At 39.6% G+C, this 17950-nt stretch overlaps 1 protein-coding gene across 1 annotated transcript; it reads right to left on the reverse strand.

Annotated features, from left to right (window-relative positions):
• Positions 1–7026: 7026 nt before the first annotated feature.
• LOC124594183 lies at positions 7027–7518 on the reverse strand. The gene has a single exon (XM_047132540.1). It carries the CDS (start codon positions 7516–7518, stop codon positions 7027–7029), a length of 492 nt encoding a protein of 163 aa, XP_046988496.1.
• Positions 7519–17950: the final 10432 nt, after the last annotated feature.

The raw sequence follows: 17950 nt of genomic DNA on the forward strand, positions 1-17950 counted from the left end.
GAAAACTGAAACAATGAAAAATTGTAGGAATTCTAAAAAATTGCCAAGTTTTTCACAGACTTTTCCTGGATGAAAAAATTCCTGGGTTTTTCTCTGATTTACCGCTTGTCCCAGAGCAAATACACCCTGTAAGAAAATAAATGTGAAGTTAAGGGTGTGTATAAAAATTTACCAACCCTCCAAAGAAATGAAAAGTTAACAGCAAATATCTGCAAATTAGAAGTGAGACTGGACCAAAAAAAAACAAATTTAACGAATGAGAGTTGGTAATGTATGGTGGAATTTTATTTAAACAATGGAAAATCCAGAATGGAATAACAACAGCAATATGAAATAGAGAGATTGCTACTCAGCACATAAGGGAAGTACTGGGCGACAGAGGGGCACATTTTAGAGTAGTAAAGAATGGAAGTGCACACACATATATACATACATGCACAACTCACGCACACTCCCACAGGCACAATTCAAAAAAATTTGGTGGTGGTAGGAAAAATCCAGATGGCATGGGCTGTGAAGCTGCAAATAAAGCCAAGCACATTGTGTTGTGTGGCATGCTCAGTATCTGAGTGGTCCAGCTGCCTCTTACTCAGTTCCACTAAGGCCATTCAAGTGGACAGATTGCTTATTAGTGGTCATACCCAAATAGAATGCCACACAGTGTTTGCAGTTAAGTTGATACAGTACATGGCTGCTTGCACAGGGGGCCCTTACTTTCATGGGATACAAAATGCACTAACAGTATTGGAGTGGGTGGGACAAAAGGATTGCTGCTCTATATTTCTGAGGAAAGTTTTGATGGACTGACATACATACAGATTATGACTCTTTTTTGCAGAAGAAATGTACTCCATATAAGGAAATTGGAAATACGGAACCGTCTGATCCCGCCCGTCATCTTTGACCCATGACGTCACAAATATGGTGGAAACAACCATAAACCACGATTCAAATATGGCGCATATAAAGTCGGTACATACACAGTATGAGGACGAAAATACATCGAAAAACAAGCACACACACTTTCCACAAAAAGCCTAATGACACTAACGGGACAAGCTCGGAAAATAGTGTGTTTTTGGGTGGAGGCAAACTAAATATAAACAAATTTAGACACCCACCCCATTCAAAACCACACAAAACGAAAAAAAACCGACATCACAGAACTCCCCAAATACCACCAAACCCAATATCATCTGGAATCGGACACTTCCCTTGACCTATACAGCTCAACAGCAGCTCCCGATCCCGTAAGTTAGGATCAAACACTTCCCTTGGCCTATATAGCTCAAAAACATCTCCCAATACCAATATCAACATACACAGCCACACATTGGGATCGAACACTTCCCTTGACCTGCGCACTGTTAATTTTATCCGTCATATCCATTCCTGAACAAAAACAACAACCGAATAATTTTACTAAAATTACCACATGATGTACAGCGAACAACACTAAATTAACCTTCACACAAAATCGTTAAATCATTGAAATGAATTACACTACACACACAGCCGACACTCGAACAATTCTGGATATTGAGCAAAAGCAAACTGAGCCCACACACACACCACACAAACGAAAACCCTCAACATACCACCAGAGAGCACAACAAACCACAACATGACGACATCTACAAACATGCCACACTCACAAACCACACTCTGCGCCGTCATGACGTCACACACGACAACACCCTTACGTCACGGGTCAAAGCCGACGCGTGGGATCGGACGCTACTGTCGACCCAGGAAATTTTATTATTTCAGGAGAATGTTTCATACTAGTAAAGAGGATTCTCCGGAGAATATCGGGCTATGGTGCTGTTAACAGCCTGAGAATTTTTTGTGTATGAGGATGTAAAACATGATTTAGTATCTAAATATATTCCATGGACAAACAAAAAAGAGAAAACCATTCATGAGCTAGGGCATCTATTTAGCATCAGAGTGGTGTTGCATCTTGTATCTTTATTTAAAAGGTGCTAGAGGATGTCAGCTTTACATTTCTGAAGAAAGTTTGACTAGGAGATACTTTAAATTGGTAGAAATGGTCACAGAATTAAAAAAGCATTAATGAGTTCCAAATTCCACAGCAGAGGTGGCTCCATTAGAGATGTTGCAAAATAACATTGTAGGTGAACCTTTGATAATTTTGACCGAATCGCAACAAACAAGAGGAGAAAAATTATGTAGATCTGAAATTGAACTTACAAGGCCAGGGAAAAACGAATAAAATACAGCACACATAATAAGGCTTTTTAAAAATTTGATCCTCAACTTCATGGTTAAGTGGATACATGTACTGTAATGGGTTACCAAAGACATGATATTTTGGGAAAAAAGAAAGTTTATATTTTAAAAAATAGAGAGTTTATATTACAAGGGTTGATTAGTGCCCTATGCAGAGCAATGGGAAACTGCCTATATGGTTTGGAAATAGAACAGTAAGCGTAGATTTATTTGAAATTGGTGACACTGGTTAGTGGAAGGTGATGTCTATGGGGTAGGGGTGTTACATATCATAGGTGTGCATTTGGGATGTGGTGCCTTTATAAGTGGAATGGAAAGGAATGCTGGGGTGATGGAAACTCTGAGAGTCATGGAAAGATGCTGTAAAAGCATGGTAACTCTCAGACCCCTATATGAGCAGGAGCATAGGAAAGCGCCTTCAGCCTATTTGTGGCAGGTAAACAGTAAGCACTGAGGAACAGCGATTGTAATGTGGTTCAAAAGTATAGAAGCTGGAAGGCCACAATTAAGGATATCTAGCCCCATCATGTGAGAAAAGGGATTTCTGAGTAAGAATTCATGATAAAGAGCAGGTGAATTGTGGAGTTTATTGTACTATCTATTGGAGTCAAAACACCTCTACTGAGATTCTTACATCCAATTGCTAGAAATGTTGAATTAAGTGATGAGCAATACTATACATTGTGGCATGCTTAGTCAGCTGCCTTATTACTTTAGAACCAACTTAGTTGGTGAAAGATGCTTACCATTGCGTGCAAGAGTTTGCAATATTATTTATTTTAGTTGTAAAAATACCACTTATGGCATTTGTTTTAATAAGTTGGCACAATGGAGTTTTGTACTTTTGTAATGATTTGATTTGCAGGTCGACTAATAATGAGGAAGATTTTATTAAATGACGGTGGGAATAGTGCATTCTAACAAACTGCCTGTTGGTTTTTGTCTTGCGATCTTCAAACAACTCCCGGCAATGGAAGATGAATCTTTGAAAATGCCAGCCACTTGTGCTGGTGGAACTTCACAAAAATCATTAAATAAACACTGGTTGCAGATCCCAGGACATTAGCCAACACGTAATATGTCAACAAGTGGTCACTAACGCCTCGTCAACTTTAAAAGTTCATTCTCTTGGTACTGATTAACATAAGAGCTTTATGTTTATTTACAAAGTTCAGTTTATTCATTTGAAGCAATATGGTTTACTTATACACACACATGCATGGCAACTGATTGCACACTTTTGCTTGACCCCTGAGTGTACAATGTTGGGAGCAGAGGTCTGCATTCGGTTCTTAGCACACTGGATATTGGTTGAAGCCATGCCTCCTTCTCCCAGGTCCTCTAGCTTACAGTAGAAGTACACTCTGAATAACAATCTTTGCTTTTTGCAAAGGAGTCTTCAGATTATGTGGAGTTGATGTCGGGTCCCTAGAAGGACGAAGTGTGCAACCAGTATATAATCATACGTCAGACAGTGGGTGACAAAGGTGATGTGATAATGACACTTTGATAAACTCTTGCCTGACATAACAGGTGCAAATTAACGATATTCAATGAGTTTATAGTTCCATTATGTAAATACACACTTGGTGAAGATCTGGTAAGTACACCATTAATCAATCATGCTGGGGAAACCAGTGATATAAGGACCAGAGCATTGGTGAAAAATAGAAGGGAATGACTCAGACCCATTACATGAGCAGATACTTAGTACAATTAATAGCTCATAACAGAAAAGTATATATACAAATTACTATAAAAAGATATCATGATACATAGATGTGAATTTAAGTGATGAAATGACTATTATGTCCTATGAGTTTCATTCAATGATTATAACTAGAATTTGAAGTAATATTGGCAAACTTATGAACAATAACAGCTCTGCAATGCTTACTTTGTAAAAGGTGGCAGCAGATGTGTGTATATTTGCTTTCAAAGGTCACTCTTCATTGTTTATAAATGAGTAAGCCTGAGAGGGCAAAAGGTAATATAATATTTAATATTTATTTACGTAGAGGTTATAACCAAGTTGTAATTCCACCCTGTGTCATTTTCTAGGGTGTATTTTTGTCTGAGGTTCTGGCAGAGGCATGTGACAATTTACAGCCAGTAGTAAGACTTGTGTTAGCAATTGTAAATCTTCTTAGAATAAACATGCTTAAAAGATTACTAGGAGCTTACTGTAGCATTCTTACGATGTGCAGTCACTTCCATTCATGTCAAACATAAATGTCTTTTATATGCTGCTCTCATTAAGAAAAGGTTCACTGTAAAAGTTTAACAAACAATTTGAGTGCTCAAATAAAAACAATCATTGGAAAATATATGCATAGTGTAGAGGAATACACCTTTGAAAGAAAAAAGGTGTGGGTACAACTGGACAGTCTAATGACCTTTTCAGAAAGTGTATTGTAACACAGAGGGAAAAAATGGTGAATATAGAAACAACAAATCTAAAAATAAAATAGGGAGAACACTTCTAGTGTCTGCCAACCACTGCGGCCAAACAATGCTAGTCACCTAAACAATGGAAGTTGTGGATGGAGTACGAGCTATATGGGAACGTTACTTGCTTCTCACCACATCAAACAGTCACTGAGTTCGCAGACAGGCACAGTGAAAAGAGTGCTATAAGCAAAGTCGTTCATCAGTAGCAGAAAACTCGCACAATACATGTCTAGTGATGTCATCATTCCATGCATTAATTTCCGTGCAAAATTCCAGACAAAACATCATTTACTATAAGTCTGGCGTAAAAAATAATTTAAAATATTCGCTAGGCCTACTATTTTTAGGCAAGTTGAAACCTTACATTTCTCTAAATGAAACCTAAACTTACAAAATACTTATATGGAGGCGTAATTTTCAATCGCCCGTTATCCGTAGTATTTTTTATTTTCTCCAAACGAATGACTAGAGGTGTTTCACTTTCCGAATTCCGACTCATTTCCTGCGATGAATTATGATTTATAAATTTATTTTCCGAACTATCGCTATCACTTCCACTTTTAGAATTGTTAATTAATATTTTACCATGTTCTGTTCAATAAAATCACTTTTTTTTTTTTTTCAAGTAAATCATAAATCTCGGCCGGTTTATTCGCATAATTTTTCCCCGAAATGCCGTTTTCAATTACTAATGTTTAAAAAATTCCCACGAGTTCATTTTAAACTTTGTAGCCTAAAATACCTCTAACATCGACAGAAAACTTAACAAACTGAATATACGAACTTCCCTGTGTATTTTAGTAACTTTAGTTACTCAATATTATAAAGTAGGTTTTGCTAAGGTTTCGACGCTGGCAGTTGTAGGTAACGTAAGAGTCGTAAATGTCGATGCTTGGCAATTATAGAGCTAATTCTTTGATATTTAAAAAATTGAAAACCAAAAAGATGTGCTTATTTCTAACAAGGAGGTTAAGTCCAGCCTCGCGGTTCCTCTCAGCTTGCACGGTCATTGCCGCTCCCGTCATTTAAAAAAAATTTTAGAAAATATTTTTAAATTTTAACTACCGCTTACACCAGATGACGGTATATTGGACGTGAATGGTGGAGAGTGGCTACAGACAAGACCACCTACAATAAATGTATTGTAGGTGGTCTTGCTACAGAGCAATGTTCAACGTTACCATGTTATAAATAGCGTATATTGCCTGAGGATGCACCGATAAGTGGTGCGAATCCGGTCGCAAATTTAATAAAAATCACTGATACAGCCAGTGCGGAATTTTCTTTGAAAAAAATTGTCTAAAGATGATCTACACTGAACGAAACCGGCGATAATTGTACAAATAAGTGCAACAGAAGAGTGTAAAAAAAGTCATTATTATAATTCAGTTGTAACAGATTTTCTCTACTTGACATCTTGTCATACTTTCATCATGAAATGGTTTAAAACAGAATTAAAATACTAGTAATTCTCGTTACATAAAATTACCGCAGTTTTCACTGTTACATAGTAATGTCACTCAGTTCGTAATACATAACATAGACTACACAGGGTACAGTGCTTCCAAAATGATTCGTTTAAATTGTTTTGTCAGCCGTATCTGTGTAATATTCAGTAAAAAAATGGAGTTTAGATATGGAACAACACTTGACTTCTAATAATATTAGTCTTACCCTATTAATAAAAGCAATAAATTGTGACACCAGGAGTCTCCAATTAAACAATGAACTGTTGATCAACACAAATCATTTATTGGTCATTATGTGGATAAAATCATAAAAGGAAAAGTTATATGTCACTCAACACGCAAAAAAAGAGGAAAAATAAAAGTTTATAGAGGGCATGATTATTTTTTACGTATGATTAATTATTGTCCTCTAATATTTTACATTCATGACAATGTGATAAGAAAATAGCAACACAGACTGTCATATATATATAATTGATATTGTTATTTGATGTAGCCTACATGTGCCAATTAAATGCACTAAATAAAGGATGTTAACAACCATCTTCACAGTTCCAAAAATAATTGTACCAACACCAAAAATAATTGTACCAACACCAAAAATAATTGTACAAACAAGTCAGTCACAAGAGAATAACATAATGTCAATGACATCTTTTTTGGTCAGTGTAACGTCTACTTTCACTAAGCCAATGGCATCTTCTGATCAAAATATTACAAAACATTTTCTAAAAATTGCAATGCTGGCAAAATATAACTACCAGCTACCATATGTTATAACGATGCCAATGGAATTCACAACTCCGCTGCCCTTCTCATATATATGTCCTCCTCCACCAGAAATAGTGCCACCTTAAACGTAAATTACTCCATTTTTTCCCACTATCGTACCACCATACCCGCGAATAACACCATTATTACCGTGAATAGTACCATCTGCTCCAATAATTGTACCATTGTTTCCTATAATTTTTGCGTTTCCACCAGTTACCTTAGCATTATCTCCTACCACAACAGCATCTTCGCCAATAACAACTGCGTTGTCGCCTTGAATTCTTGCGTTATTTCCTGTTATTTTACCGTTGTTGCCGGTTATATTTCCATTGTTGCCCACGATAATTCCTCTCGCACCAACAATAACGCCATTGTCACCCGTTATATTTCCATCATTTCCGTAGATATTACAAGAATTGCCGACAACGTTACAGCTATCACCATAAACTTTTCCTCGGTTTCCAACCAAATATACATTGTTTTCGTGTAAAACTAAATCGTCGCCGACATACGACGCGGCATTGCAAGTGCCACACAGTACTGCAATTAAGAGAAAGGCGAAGCGCTGCATCACGTCTTGCGAGTAGCGCGCGAAGTTTCACGTTTGAACACTAGAGCAGCCACACAAGAACTACGGCGTAATTCACAAAGCTCACTGCCGCATGCCCCCCCCATGAACCATGGACCTTGCCGTTGGTGGGGAGGCTTGCGTGCCTCAGCGATACAGATGGCCGTACCGTAGGTGCAACCACAACGGAGGGGTATCTGTTGAGAGGCCAGACAAACGTGTGGTTCCTGAAGAGGGGCAGCAGCCTTTTCAGTAGTTGCAAGGGCAACAGTCTGGATGATTGACTGATCTGGCCTTGTAACAATAACCAAAACGGCCTTGCTGTGCTGGTACTGCGAACGGCTGAAAGCAAGGGGAAACTACAGCCGTAATTTTTCCCGAGGGCATGCAGCTTTACTGTATGATTACATGATGATGGCGTCCTCTTGGGTAAAATATTCCGGAGGTAAAATAGTCCCCCATTCGGATCTCCGGGCGGGGACTACTCAAGAGGATGTCGTTATCAGGAGAAAGAAAACTGGCGTTCTACGGATCGGAGCGTGGAATGTCAGATCCCTTAATCGGGTAGGTAGGTTAGAAAATTTAAAAAGGGAAATGGATAGGTTGAAGTTAGATATAGTGGGAATTAGTGAAGTTCGGTGGCAGGAGGAACAAGACTTCTGGTCAGGTGACTACAGGGTTATAAACACAAAATCAAATAGGGGTAATGCAGGAGTAGGTTTAATAATGAATAGGAAAATAGGAATGCGGGTAAGCTACTACAAACAGCATAGTGAACGCATTATTGTGGCCAAGATAGATACGAAGCCCACACCTACTACAGTAGTACAAGTTTATATGCCAACTAGCTCTGCAGATGACGAAGAAATTGAAGAAATGTATGATGAAATAAAAGAAATTATTCAGATTGTGAAGGGAGACGAAAATTTAATAGTCATGGGTGACTGGAATTCGAGTGTAGGAAAAGGGAGAGAAGGAAACATAGTAGGTGAATATGGATTGGGGGACAGAAATGAAAGAGGAAGCCGCCTGGTAGAATTTTGCACAGAGCACAACATAATCATAGCTAACACTTGGTTTAAGAATCATGAAAGAAGGTTGTATACATGGAAGAACCCTGGAGATACTAAAAGGTATCAGATAGATTATATAATGGTAAGACAGAGATTTAGGAACCAGGTTTTAAATTGTAAGACATTTCCAGGGGCAGATGTGGACTCTGACCACAATCTATTGGTTATGACCTGTAGATTAAAACTGAAGAAACTGCAAAAAGGTGGGAATTTAAGGAGATGGGACCTGGACAAACTAAAAGAACCAGAGGTTGTACAGAGATTCAGGGAGAGCATAAGGGAGCAATTGACAGGAATGGGGGAAATAAATACAGTAGAAGAAGAATGGGTAGCTTTGAGGGATGAAGTAGTGAAGGCAGCAGAGGATCAAGTAGGCAAAAAGACGAGGGCTAGTAGAAATCCTTGGGTAACAGAAGAAATATTGAATTTGATTGATGAAAGGAGAAAATATAAAAATGCAGTAAGTGAAACAGGCAAAAAGGAATACAAACGTCTCAAAAATGAGATCGACAGGAAGTGCAAAAAGGCTAAGCAGGGATGGCTAGAGGACAAATGTAAGGATGTAGAGGCCTATCTCACGAGGGGTAAGATAGATACCGCCTACAGGAAAATTAAAGAGTCCTTTGGAGAAAGGAGAAACACTTGTATGAATATCAAGAGCTCAGATGGAAACCCAGTTCTAAGCAAAGAAGGGAAAGCAGAAAGGTGGAAGGAGTATATAGAGGGTCTATACAAGGGCGATGTACTTGAGGACAATATTATGGAAATGGAAGAGGATGTAGATGAAGATGAAATGGGAGATACGATACTGCGTGAAGAGTTTGACAGAGCACTGAAAGACCTGAGTCTAAACAAGGCCCCCGGAGTAGACAATATTCCATTGGAACTACTGACGGCCGTGGGAGAGCCAGTCCTGACAAAACTCCACCATCTGGTGAGCAAGATGTATGAAACAGGCGAAATACCCTCAGACTTCAAGAAGAATATAATAATTCCAATCCCAAAGAAAGCAGGTGCTGACAGATGTGAAAATTACCGAACTATCAGCTTAATAAGTCACAGCTGCAAAATACTAACACGAATTCTTTACAGACGAATGGAAAAACTAGTAGAAGCCAACCTCGGGGAAGATCAGTTTGGATTCCGTAGAAACACTGGAACACGTGAGGCAATACTGACCTTACGACTTATCTTAGAAGAAAGATTAAGGAAAGGCAAACCTACGTTTCTAGCATTTGTAGACTTAGAGAAAGCTTTTGACAATGTGGACTGGAATACTCTCTTTCAAATTCTAAAGGTGGCAGGGGTAAAATACAGGGAGCGAAAGGCTGTTTACAATTTGTACAGAAACCAGATGGCAGTTATAAGAGTCGAGGGACATGAAATTGAAGCAGTTGTTGGGAAGGGAGTAAGACAGGGTTGTAGCCTCTCCCCGATGTTGTTCAATCTGTATATTGAGCAAGCAGTAAGGGAAACAAAAGAAAAATTCGGAGTAGGTATTAAAATTCATGGAGAAGAAATAAAAACTTTGAGGTTCGCCGATGACATTGTAATTCTGTCAGAGACAGCAAAGGACTTGGAAGAGCAGTTGAATGGAATGGACAGTGTCTTGAAAGGAGGATATAAGATGAACATCAACAAAAGCAAAACAAGGATAATGGAATGTAGTCTAATTAAGTCGGGTGATGCTGAGGGAGTTAGATTAGGAAATGAGGCACTTAAAGTAGTAAAGGAGTTTTGCTATTTGGGGAGCAAAATAACTGATGATGGTCGAAGTAGAGAGGATATAAAATGTAGGCTGGCAATGGCAAGGAAAGCGTTTCTGAAGAAGAGAAATTTCTTAACATCCAGTATTGATTTAAGTGTCAGGAAGTCATTTCTGAAAGTGTTCGTATGGAGTGTAGCCATGTATGGAAGTGAAACATGGACGATAAATAGTTTGGACAAGAAGAGAATAGAAGCTTTCGAAATGTGGTGCTACAGAAGAATGCTGAAGATTAGATGGGTAGATCACATAACTAATGAGGAAGTATTGAATAGGATTCGGGAGAAGAGAAGTTTGTGGCACAACTTGACCAGAAGAAGGGATCGGTTGGTAGGACATGTTCTGAGGCATCAAGGGATCACCAATTTAGTATTGGAGGGCAGCGTGGAGGGTAAAAAATCGTAGAGGGAGACCAAGAGATGAATACACTAAGCAGATTCAGAAGGATGTAGGTTGCAGTAGGTACTGGGAGATGAAAAAGCTTGCGCAGGATAGAGTAGCATGGAGAGCTGCATCAAACCAGTCTCAGGACTGAGGACCACAACAACAACAACAACTGCCGCATGAAATTCTCTCTTGCGTAAGAGCTAGGAGACAGCGCGTCAAGGTTCGATAAATGGACGTCGAGTCAGTACCAGTTACCAATAGTGAACTGTGTTAGCGAGAAATAAATATAGCTAACCTTAACGTAGAGAATTCAACAAATGCCTTAACAAAAGAAAGAAGTATAGTTAATGTTATTGTAATCTTACTAGGTCTGAAATATTACACGTTGCCCAAGATTAACTCCGCTGGTAGCCAGAAGGTGCAAAATTCGCGTAGGTCTTATATCAGTACTCCAGAGCTTCAGATGTTACTGCCAACTGAGGATCGACAGATGAAGCCGGTGAAAGTTACCATTGAGGTGTTGGAGCGACCTGTAAGATATGACTGTACTCCACAAAAGGCATTCAGTTTACCGCCGATGCTGTGACATGGGAATGAATCATGGCAACCTCCATCTGACTTGGTGTTGAACCAAAATGATAGCCTAGGGATAACGTGGCTTATTTAACGTGTCGTCTTACCCCGTAAAGTTATTCGAGCAATATTTGTTAGACAAAGTATGACGACTACGGTCGTCTTAGTCGGTTCTAGATACACACAGGGTGGCCTACTGAACGTATATGTTCATAATATGTCATAAAAGGCTCAAGTTATCGAAACAAGATTTTAGACAAGTGACAGCACCACAATGAGGCGAATATTTAGCTGCATGGTCAATTCTAGCAGGTTTTTAGTTGTCTTCAAAAATTTACTTTTTTCCCCTAATAGGATAATGCACTTCCTCATCCGATTACGTTTGGGAAGAGGTGCACAATGTTCCTGTTTTCAGTAAAGAATTCCAAAAATAGCAAGGAAATGTGTCAAATGTGAAGGCCAATACTATCTGTACAACATAGCTTATCTCTTACAATGTTAAGTCATCCTTGCTGTCTTCAATTAACAGCCGAGACACTATGTTTTATCTTGTCAATACAAGCTGCCACTAAAGGTGCCAAACTTGGAGGGGTGCCCAAGTGTAAGATTTGTATACAGTACGTATCAGACTTAATTGCGAAAACTAACATTGGTAAAGTTTGCTCGGGAAAATAACGTTAACAAGGAGACTGATACAAATAGTCATTATTGCTATGCACCTTCTATGAATACAGGAAGACTACTTAGAACCATCTCATGCAGCTGAACTTATTTTCACCGTTACAGAAAGGAAATTAAACATAACCTCGTAGGTTCCACAGTTTTTGTTCTGACACATCAGATACCCCACTACCAACGTATTACAATGTATGATGTACCACTAACGTTCAAGACGTTTTATTATTGTACGTACAGTGTTTCTTCACAATCCCACATGAGTCCCCACACTAAGCAATACCAGGTAAGAACTTCACTTATATTTAGGAACAGTAGGTTGTCATCCAGTACCATACATCTATTCTTGCATGATCGTTAGGTCCGTGGGAGTTTCAATAATACCGACTAACTGCTGTTGTAACTCACTGATAAGTAACATTAAATAGGAAACAGTTCCCAATTTTCTGCAAAATTATATTCATTTGGTCATTAACCGCCTTTCGGTTTCTTACGCCATCGACAGCAGACATCTAAATGTTACAAACGTAGATAAAATGACGTGCGACTTACACAGATATTATGTATACAGAAGATATAAAAATGACTTGCAGAGTGCTTCCATAGGAAAATATAACATTTTTTGTCACAGAAAAGCAGTTGCATTAAATAGAAAAAGGAAACCAAATTTTTTACATGGACATACATTCACGAATGATAAAAAATAAAGTTGAGTTTACAGTTTTCATCTAGTATTTGCTTTCCTTAACAGAATGTAAAGCTTTACATTCTACATTAAAATGGGCGATTTTCTGTTAAAAGATGAGAAGCAAAGGTTGAATAGGTCTCTCTCCAGCTCCTCTCATGTTCAGATAATCTACTTGCTACAGTTCTATCTGACTGACCAGTATATACTTTTTCACATCACTTGGATGTGATTTTATACATACCACTCTGTGTCGGTGGTTGGAGTTTGTCTTTACAATGAATAAAAATTTGATACGCCATTGGCACTATAAAATGCACATCTGTTCTTGCGAGACGTTTTTTGTAAGGTTTTATGAAGTTTAGCCAATGTATGGGGTGATGCACCAGTCTGTAACTACTGTCTGATACCTGTTGGCCAGTGTACAGAAGTGGTGTAATTTTACCCATTTTCTGTTTTCGTAGTATATTATCAATCAGGGCAAAGCTATAGACATTACTGGAAGCAATGTGTTTGATAGCCTGTAGATCTGTTTGCAAAAGCAGATTCAGAAAATGGAACAGATATCATGCGATGCACCTTTGAATAAAAGCTCTATGTCTCTGGTTGTGTGGATGCTTGGAGCCTGCAAGGGTTACCGGTCCATAAACACAGCACATCATCCACATATATGAATCAGTACTTAATTTTGCATTTCAGAGACTCTTTCAGTATGAAAATTTGTCCGAAACTGCCCACGGAAATTAAAGATGCTGCAGGACTAAAGCCGCGTCCACATCGTACCTACCGCGCCGCGCAGCGCTGAGCACCGCGAAAAGCCCTCCGCATTGCAGATCATCCCAGGGGAAATTTTGTGCAACTAACCTGTCATAGTGGCGTCTTGAAGCAATTTTAGAATTACAACTATAAAACACAGTTTTTAAGTTTTATTTTGTAAATGTATGACGTTTGTATGTTGAAGGAACTGAAGAGATTAAGAAGTGAAATTAAATGAAATCAGTAAGGTATTCAACACCATTAATTAAAATCGCTGTGAACAACCATAATTAAAAAAAAGAACATAAAGTGAGATTTATGTTGACGCAAAAGACAGTATTTCCATTTAAAAATACATTTTAACTATGCTGACGCAAGAAAAATCGCAACACTAAGAAGGAGTTGTGCGACATAAATGAACGGATTGGTAGGAGTGTTTCTACATCTGAAAGACGATGTTTATTCAAATTTCGCGCCTATGAGGATGCAAATTATGTCCGTTTTAAATACATGGCTGTGAAGGTCGTGTGCGTTAGTTACCTTTGAGACTGGACGTGCTGAGTTGATGTTACTCAAGAATGCCTTTAAGATGACAAAGACATCAGTATCAACATCTCACTGAGTGTGAGCGAGGTTGTGTAACAGGGCTACGAGAAACTGAACGTTCCTTCTGCGATATTGTAGAAATACGTGGCAGGAATATAACTACTGTAGATGATTGCTGGCAGCGGCTGTCACAAGACTGTACGGTCGCAAGACGACCGGGTTCTGGACGGCCACGGGACATTACCGAGAGAGAAGACCATCGTGTTCGACGTGTGACTCTCGCGCATCGTACTGCAGCTGCAGGAGCAATTCGAGTAACCCTTCGCACCGCAATGACAAAACGAACTGTTACAGTTCGGTTACTTCAAGGACAGCTCTGAGTCAAAAGCCCTGTAGCGTGCATTCCGCTGACCCCAAACCACCACCATTTGCTACTTCGGTGGTGTCAAGTGAGTGATCATTGGGGAGGGGGAGGGGGGGGGGACAGAGTGGAGGTCTGTTACATTTTCAGATCAAAGCTGGTTCTGTTTCGGTGCCAGTAATGACTATGTGTCAGTTAGGAGGAGGTCTGTTGAGGGCCTGCAAACTGTGTGCTAGACACACTGGACCTACACAAGGAGTTATCGTCACTAGTGCAATTTCGTATGACAGCAGGAGCGCTCTGACTGCATTTGTACATCAGTCTGGTGATTCGACATGTTGTACTGTCATTCACGAACAGCAATCCACGGGCGTTTTTCAACAGAACAACGCTCGTCCACATACCGCAGTTGTAACCCACTATGCTCTACATTGTGTCCACACGGGCCGGCCGGAGTGGCCGCGCGATTCTAGGCGCTACAGTCTGGAGCCGCGAGACCGCTACGGTCGCAGGTTCGAATCCTGCCTCGGGCATGGATGTGTGTGATGTCCCTAGGTTAGTTAGGTTTAAGTAGTTCTAAGTTCTAGGGGACTGCTGACCTCAGAAGTTGAGTCCCATAGTGCTCAGAGCCATTTGAACCATTTTTTTTTTTGTCCACACGGTGGCTTGGGCTGATCGATCACCAGATCTGTCTCCAATCGAGTATTTGTGGAACATCTTCGTCAACAACTCCAGCATCACCAATACCCAGCATTAACTGCCCCTGTATTAACCGACCAAGTGCAACAGGCACGGAACTCCATCCCACAAACTGACGTCCGGCATCCGTACAACACAATACATATACGTTTCAGTGTTTGCTTTCAACATTCGGCCGTTACATCGGTTATTAATGTACCGGCATTTCATATTTGCCGTGGCTTATCTCGCACTTACATTAACCTAAGCGGATGTATTCCCAAAATTTCAGTATACTTCATTCATTATTTTTTGGTGCTGCGACTTTTTTCCGACTGTGTATAAGCAAACACGTTTGTTACGGAAAAGAAAGACATCAAAAATTTCCGAAGCATCATTCTCAAAATAAAAGTTTCACAAAATCTTATTGACTAATTAGTTTGCGCCATGCCTTCATCTCAATAACTTAATATCTTAGTAGCATAGTTGTCTAAATATGTCACTTTCGGTACTGAGCGACTCCCAGACATCGAGCCTGGCTTTTATCATGGAGATTCTAAGCCTGTTTTTGATCTACTCCAGTGTTGGAAATGACCTACCTCCTCTGCTGTTTCTGATCAGAAGTGAGTGCTACATTCTTAAACCGATCTCACTATCAGGAAAACAATCGATGGTTTCCTTTTTTCTAGGGCTTATTATATGCACCTCTCCTGACTATTTACTTTTAATTTTCATCATTATCTTTTTGAAGCAAATGGTACAAATCCTTGAACTGAATCAGTTCATTTGTTAGTTGATCGTCTAAGTCATTGTCATAAGTCTCAAATAAATTTTGAGCTGCTTCTGTTATGTTTTCATTGGTAATAGAATCCATCGTGTTGAGAAACCCGGCACAGCAATCAGCTGGTTTGTATGTCTCAGGCCTTTGGCGCAACATAGATTTAAAGTACTCTATGACAGGAAACAGGAAACTCCTGCATCGCAACATTTGTGATGTACTTAACTCGACATCTGGTACTTCGATACAAGCAAGTAGTAACAAACGTAAATTTGTTTAGTGCCCCGATTCCATACTTGATATCTAGTTGTGCATACTCAGAGAACAACATGTAATCTTCCTGATTCTCCTGCGTCTTCTGAAATTTCAGCAAGTGCAGTCTTAAATTTTTTTATCGGCTCGCAAGAAGACTTTTGTAGCATCATCTCGGTGTGACCATCGTGTTGTTATCTTTTTTGGCATGAGATAGGCTTTGTCAGCTTCTGCCATTCTCAAGAAGTCAGTTAGAACTTTATAACTGCTTGTTGAATATGTAAAAAATACATGAACTTATTCCAAAGAATCTTACGACTCTCGGCTGCTACCTGTCCACTACAAGACTGAAGGAATGCCTGGTGCCAGGTACCCACACCGCTGAAACATTTTCTGAAAGACATTCCACAAGTATAGAACCACAGTTCTAAAACAAAAATTGGCGGATAAGCAGGAATTTAAAGCGAAGTGGTATGAGATGGAAGACGAGGAAAACGTGAGGTTATGTTACAAACATGGCGCTATTTTGGAAGTCATCATCTTGGATTCAACTTGCAGATTTAAAATGGAAACGGGGTCACGTAGTGTGTCTGACACAGAGAGAGTTACACCAGGATAACAATGATGTCTTTCACATGAGTATAGCTTTATTTTTTCTAGAGATATGTCGCGTTTTGTACAGGACAAAGCAAATGCTAGTGATAAGTAAGAAATAACATACAATGGGTACAGCATGTGCTCAGAGAACTGCCTAACATGTTGTAAAGTTGTTCTTATCTGCTTCACCGATTTTGACGGCAACTGTATCGGAAAGCGAGCATAAGTACCAGAAATCTGAGAGGTGCGCGAGGTTTCTGATCTCCACGTACACAACTGATTTCACATACCCCTACATATAGAAATGAGGCACTGAAAACCGTAAAGGCCTAAACCACAGCATCAAAGTTTTGATTAAGTAGACGTTTGTGAAAATCAAATTTGTAGGCCCACTACTTGTCCCGTAGGATTGGCTTGTTTTTTAACCAAGCCTCAATATCCTATATTTTCTATAAAATCGTGTAGCCATTTCATATTACGAAATTTTAGGTAATATTTAGGATTATAATCCACAAAATTTTCATACGCAGGTTAGTGGCAATAGTGTGTCCTTGACTGCTGTGTAGCTTGTAATTAATGTGAAATTACAATCAGAACACTGCTCACACAGTTACGACCTATCCTAACACTTTATTGCCCTCGTTATCAGGCAATTTCATGAAGCATATTTTATGGATTAAGATTTAGATAAATGTGTCTGGTCACTTTACGTATGGAATCTACTAGTTTCGTTAAGTCTAAAAAATGGCTCTGAGCACTATGGGACTTAACTGCTGTGGTCATCAGTCCCCTAGAACTTAGAACTACTTAAACCTAACTAACCTAAGGGCATCACACACATCCATGCCCGAGGCAGGATTCGAACCTGCGACCGTAGCGGTCACGCGGCTCCAGACTGTAGCGCCTAGAACCGCACGGCCACTCCGGCCGGCTGTTAAGTCTAATTGGTTCAAATTTAATGTACTCGTTTTGTTAAGTCTTTGTGTTTCTAGGTTGATATTTGCCTTCCATCTAAGCATTTCAGCGCTAGAATTTGCAAGACTTCAACAATTGCGGTCTTCCTCAAATGGTTCAAATGGCTCTGAGCACTATGGGACTTAACATCTGTGGTCATCAGTCCCCTAGAACGTAGAACTACTTAAACCTAACTAACCTATGGACATCACACACATCCATGCCCGAGGCAGGATTCGAACCTGCGACCGTAGCGGTCACGCGGTTCCAGACTGAAGCGCCTATAACCGCACGGTCACACCGGCCGGCGTGTGGTCTTCCTCGATGTTACTTGAAGAAAATGGTGGTGTCCCGC

The sequence above is a fragment of the Schistocerca americana genome, chromosome 2 (genome assembly GCF_021461395.2).
Source record: "Schistocerca americana isolate TAMUIC-IGC-003095 chromosome 2, iqSchAmer2.1, whole genome shotgun sequence".
NCBI classification, from domain to species: Eukaryota; Metazoa; Arthropoda; class Insecta; order Orthoptera; family Acrididae; genus Schistocerca; species Schistocerca americana.

Bases quoted from the DNA above. Each gene is read 5' to 3' on its own strand.
- LOC124594183 (XM_047132540.1), bottom strand. From the start codon at position 7,518: ATGCAGCGCTTCGCCTTTCTCTTAATTGCAGTACTGTGTGGCACTTGC.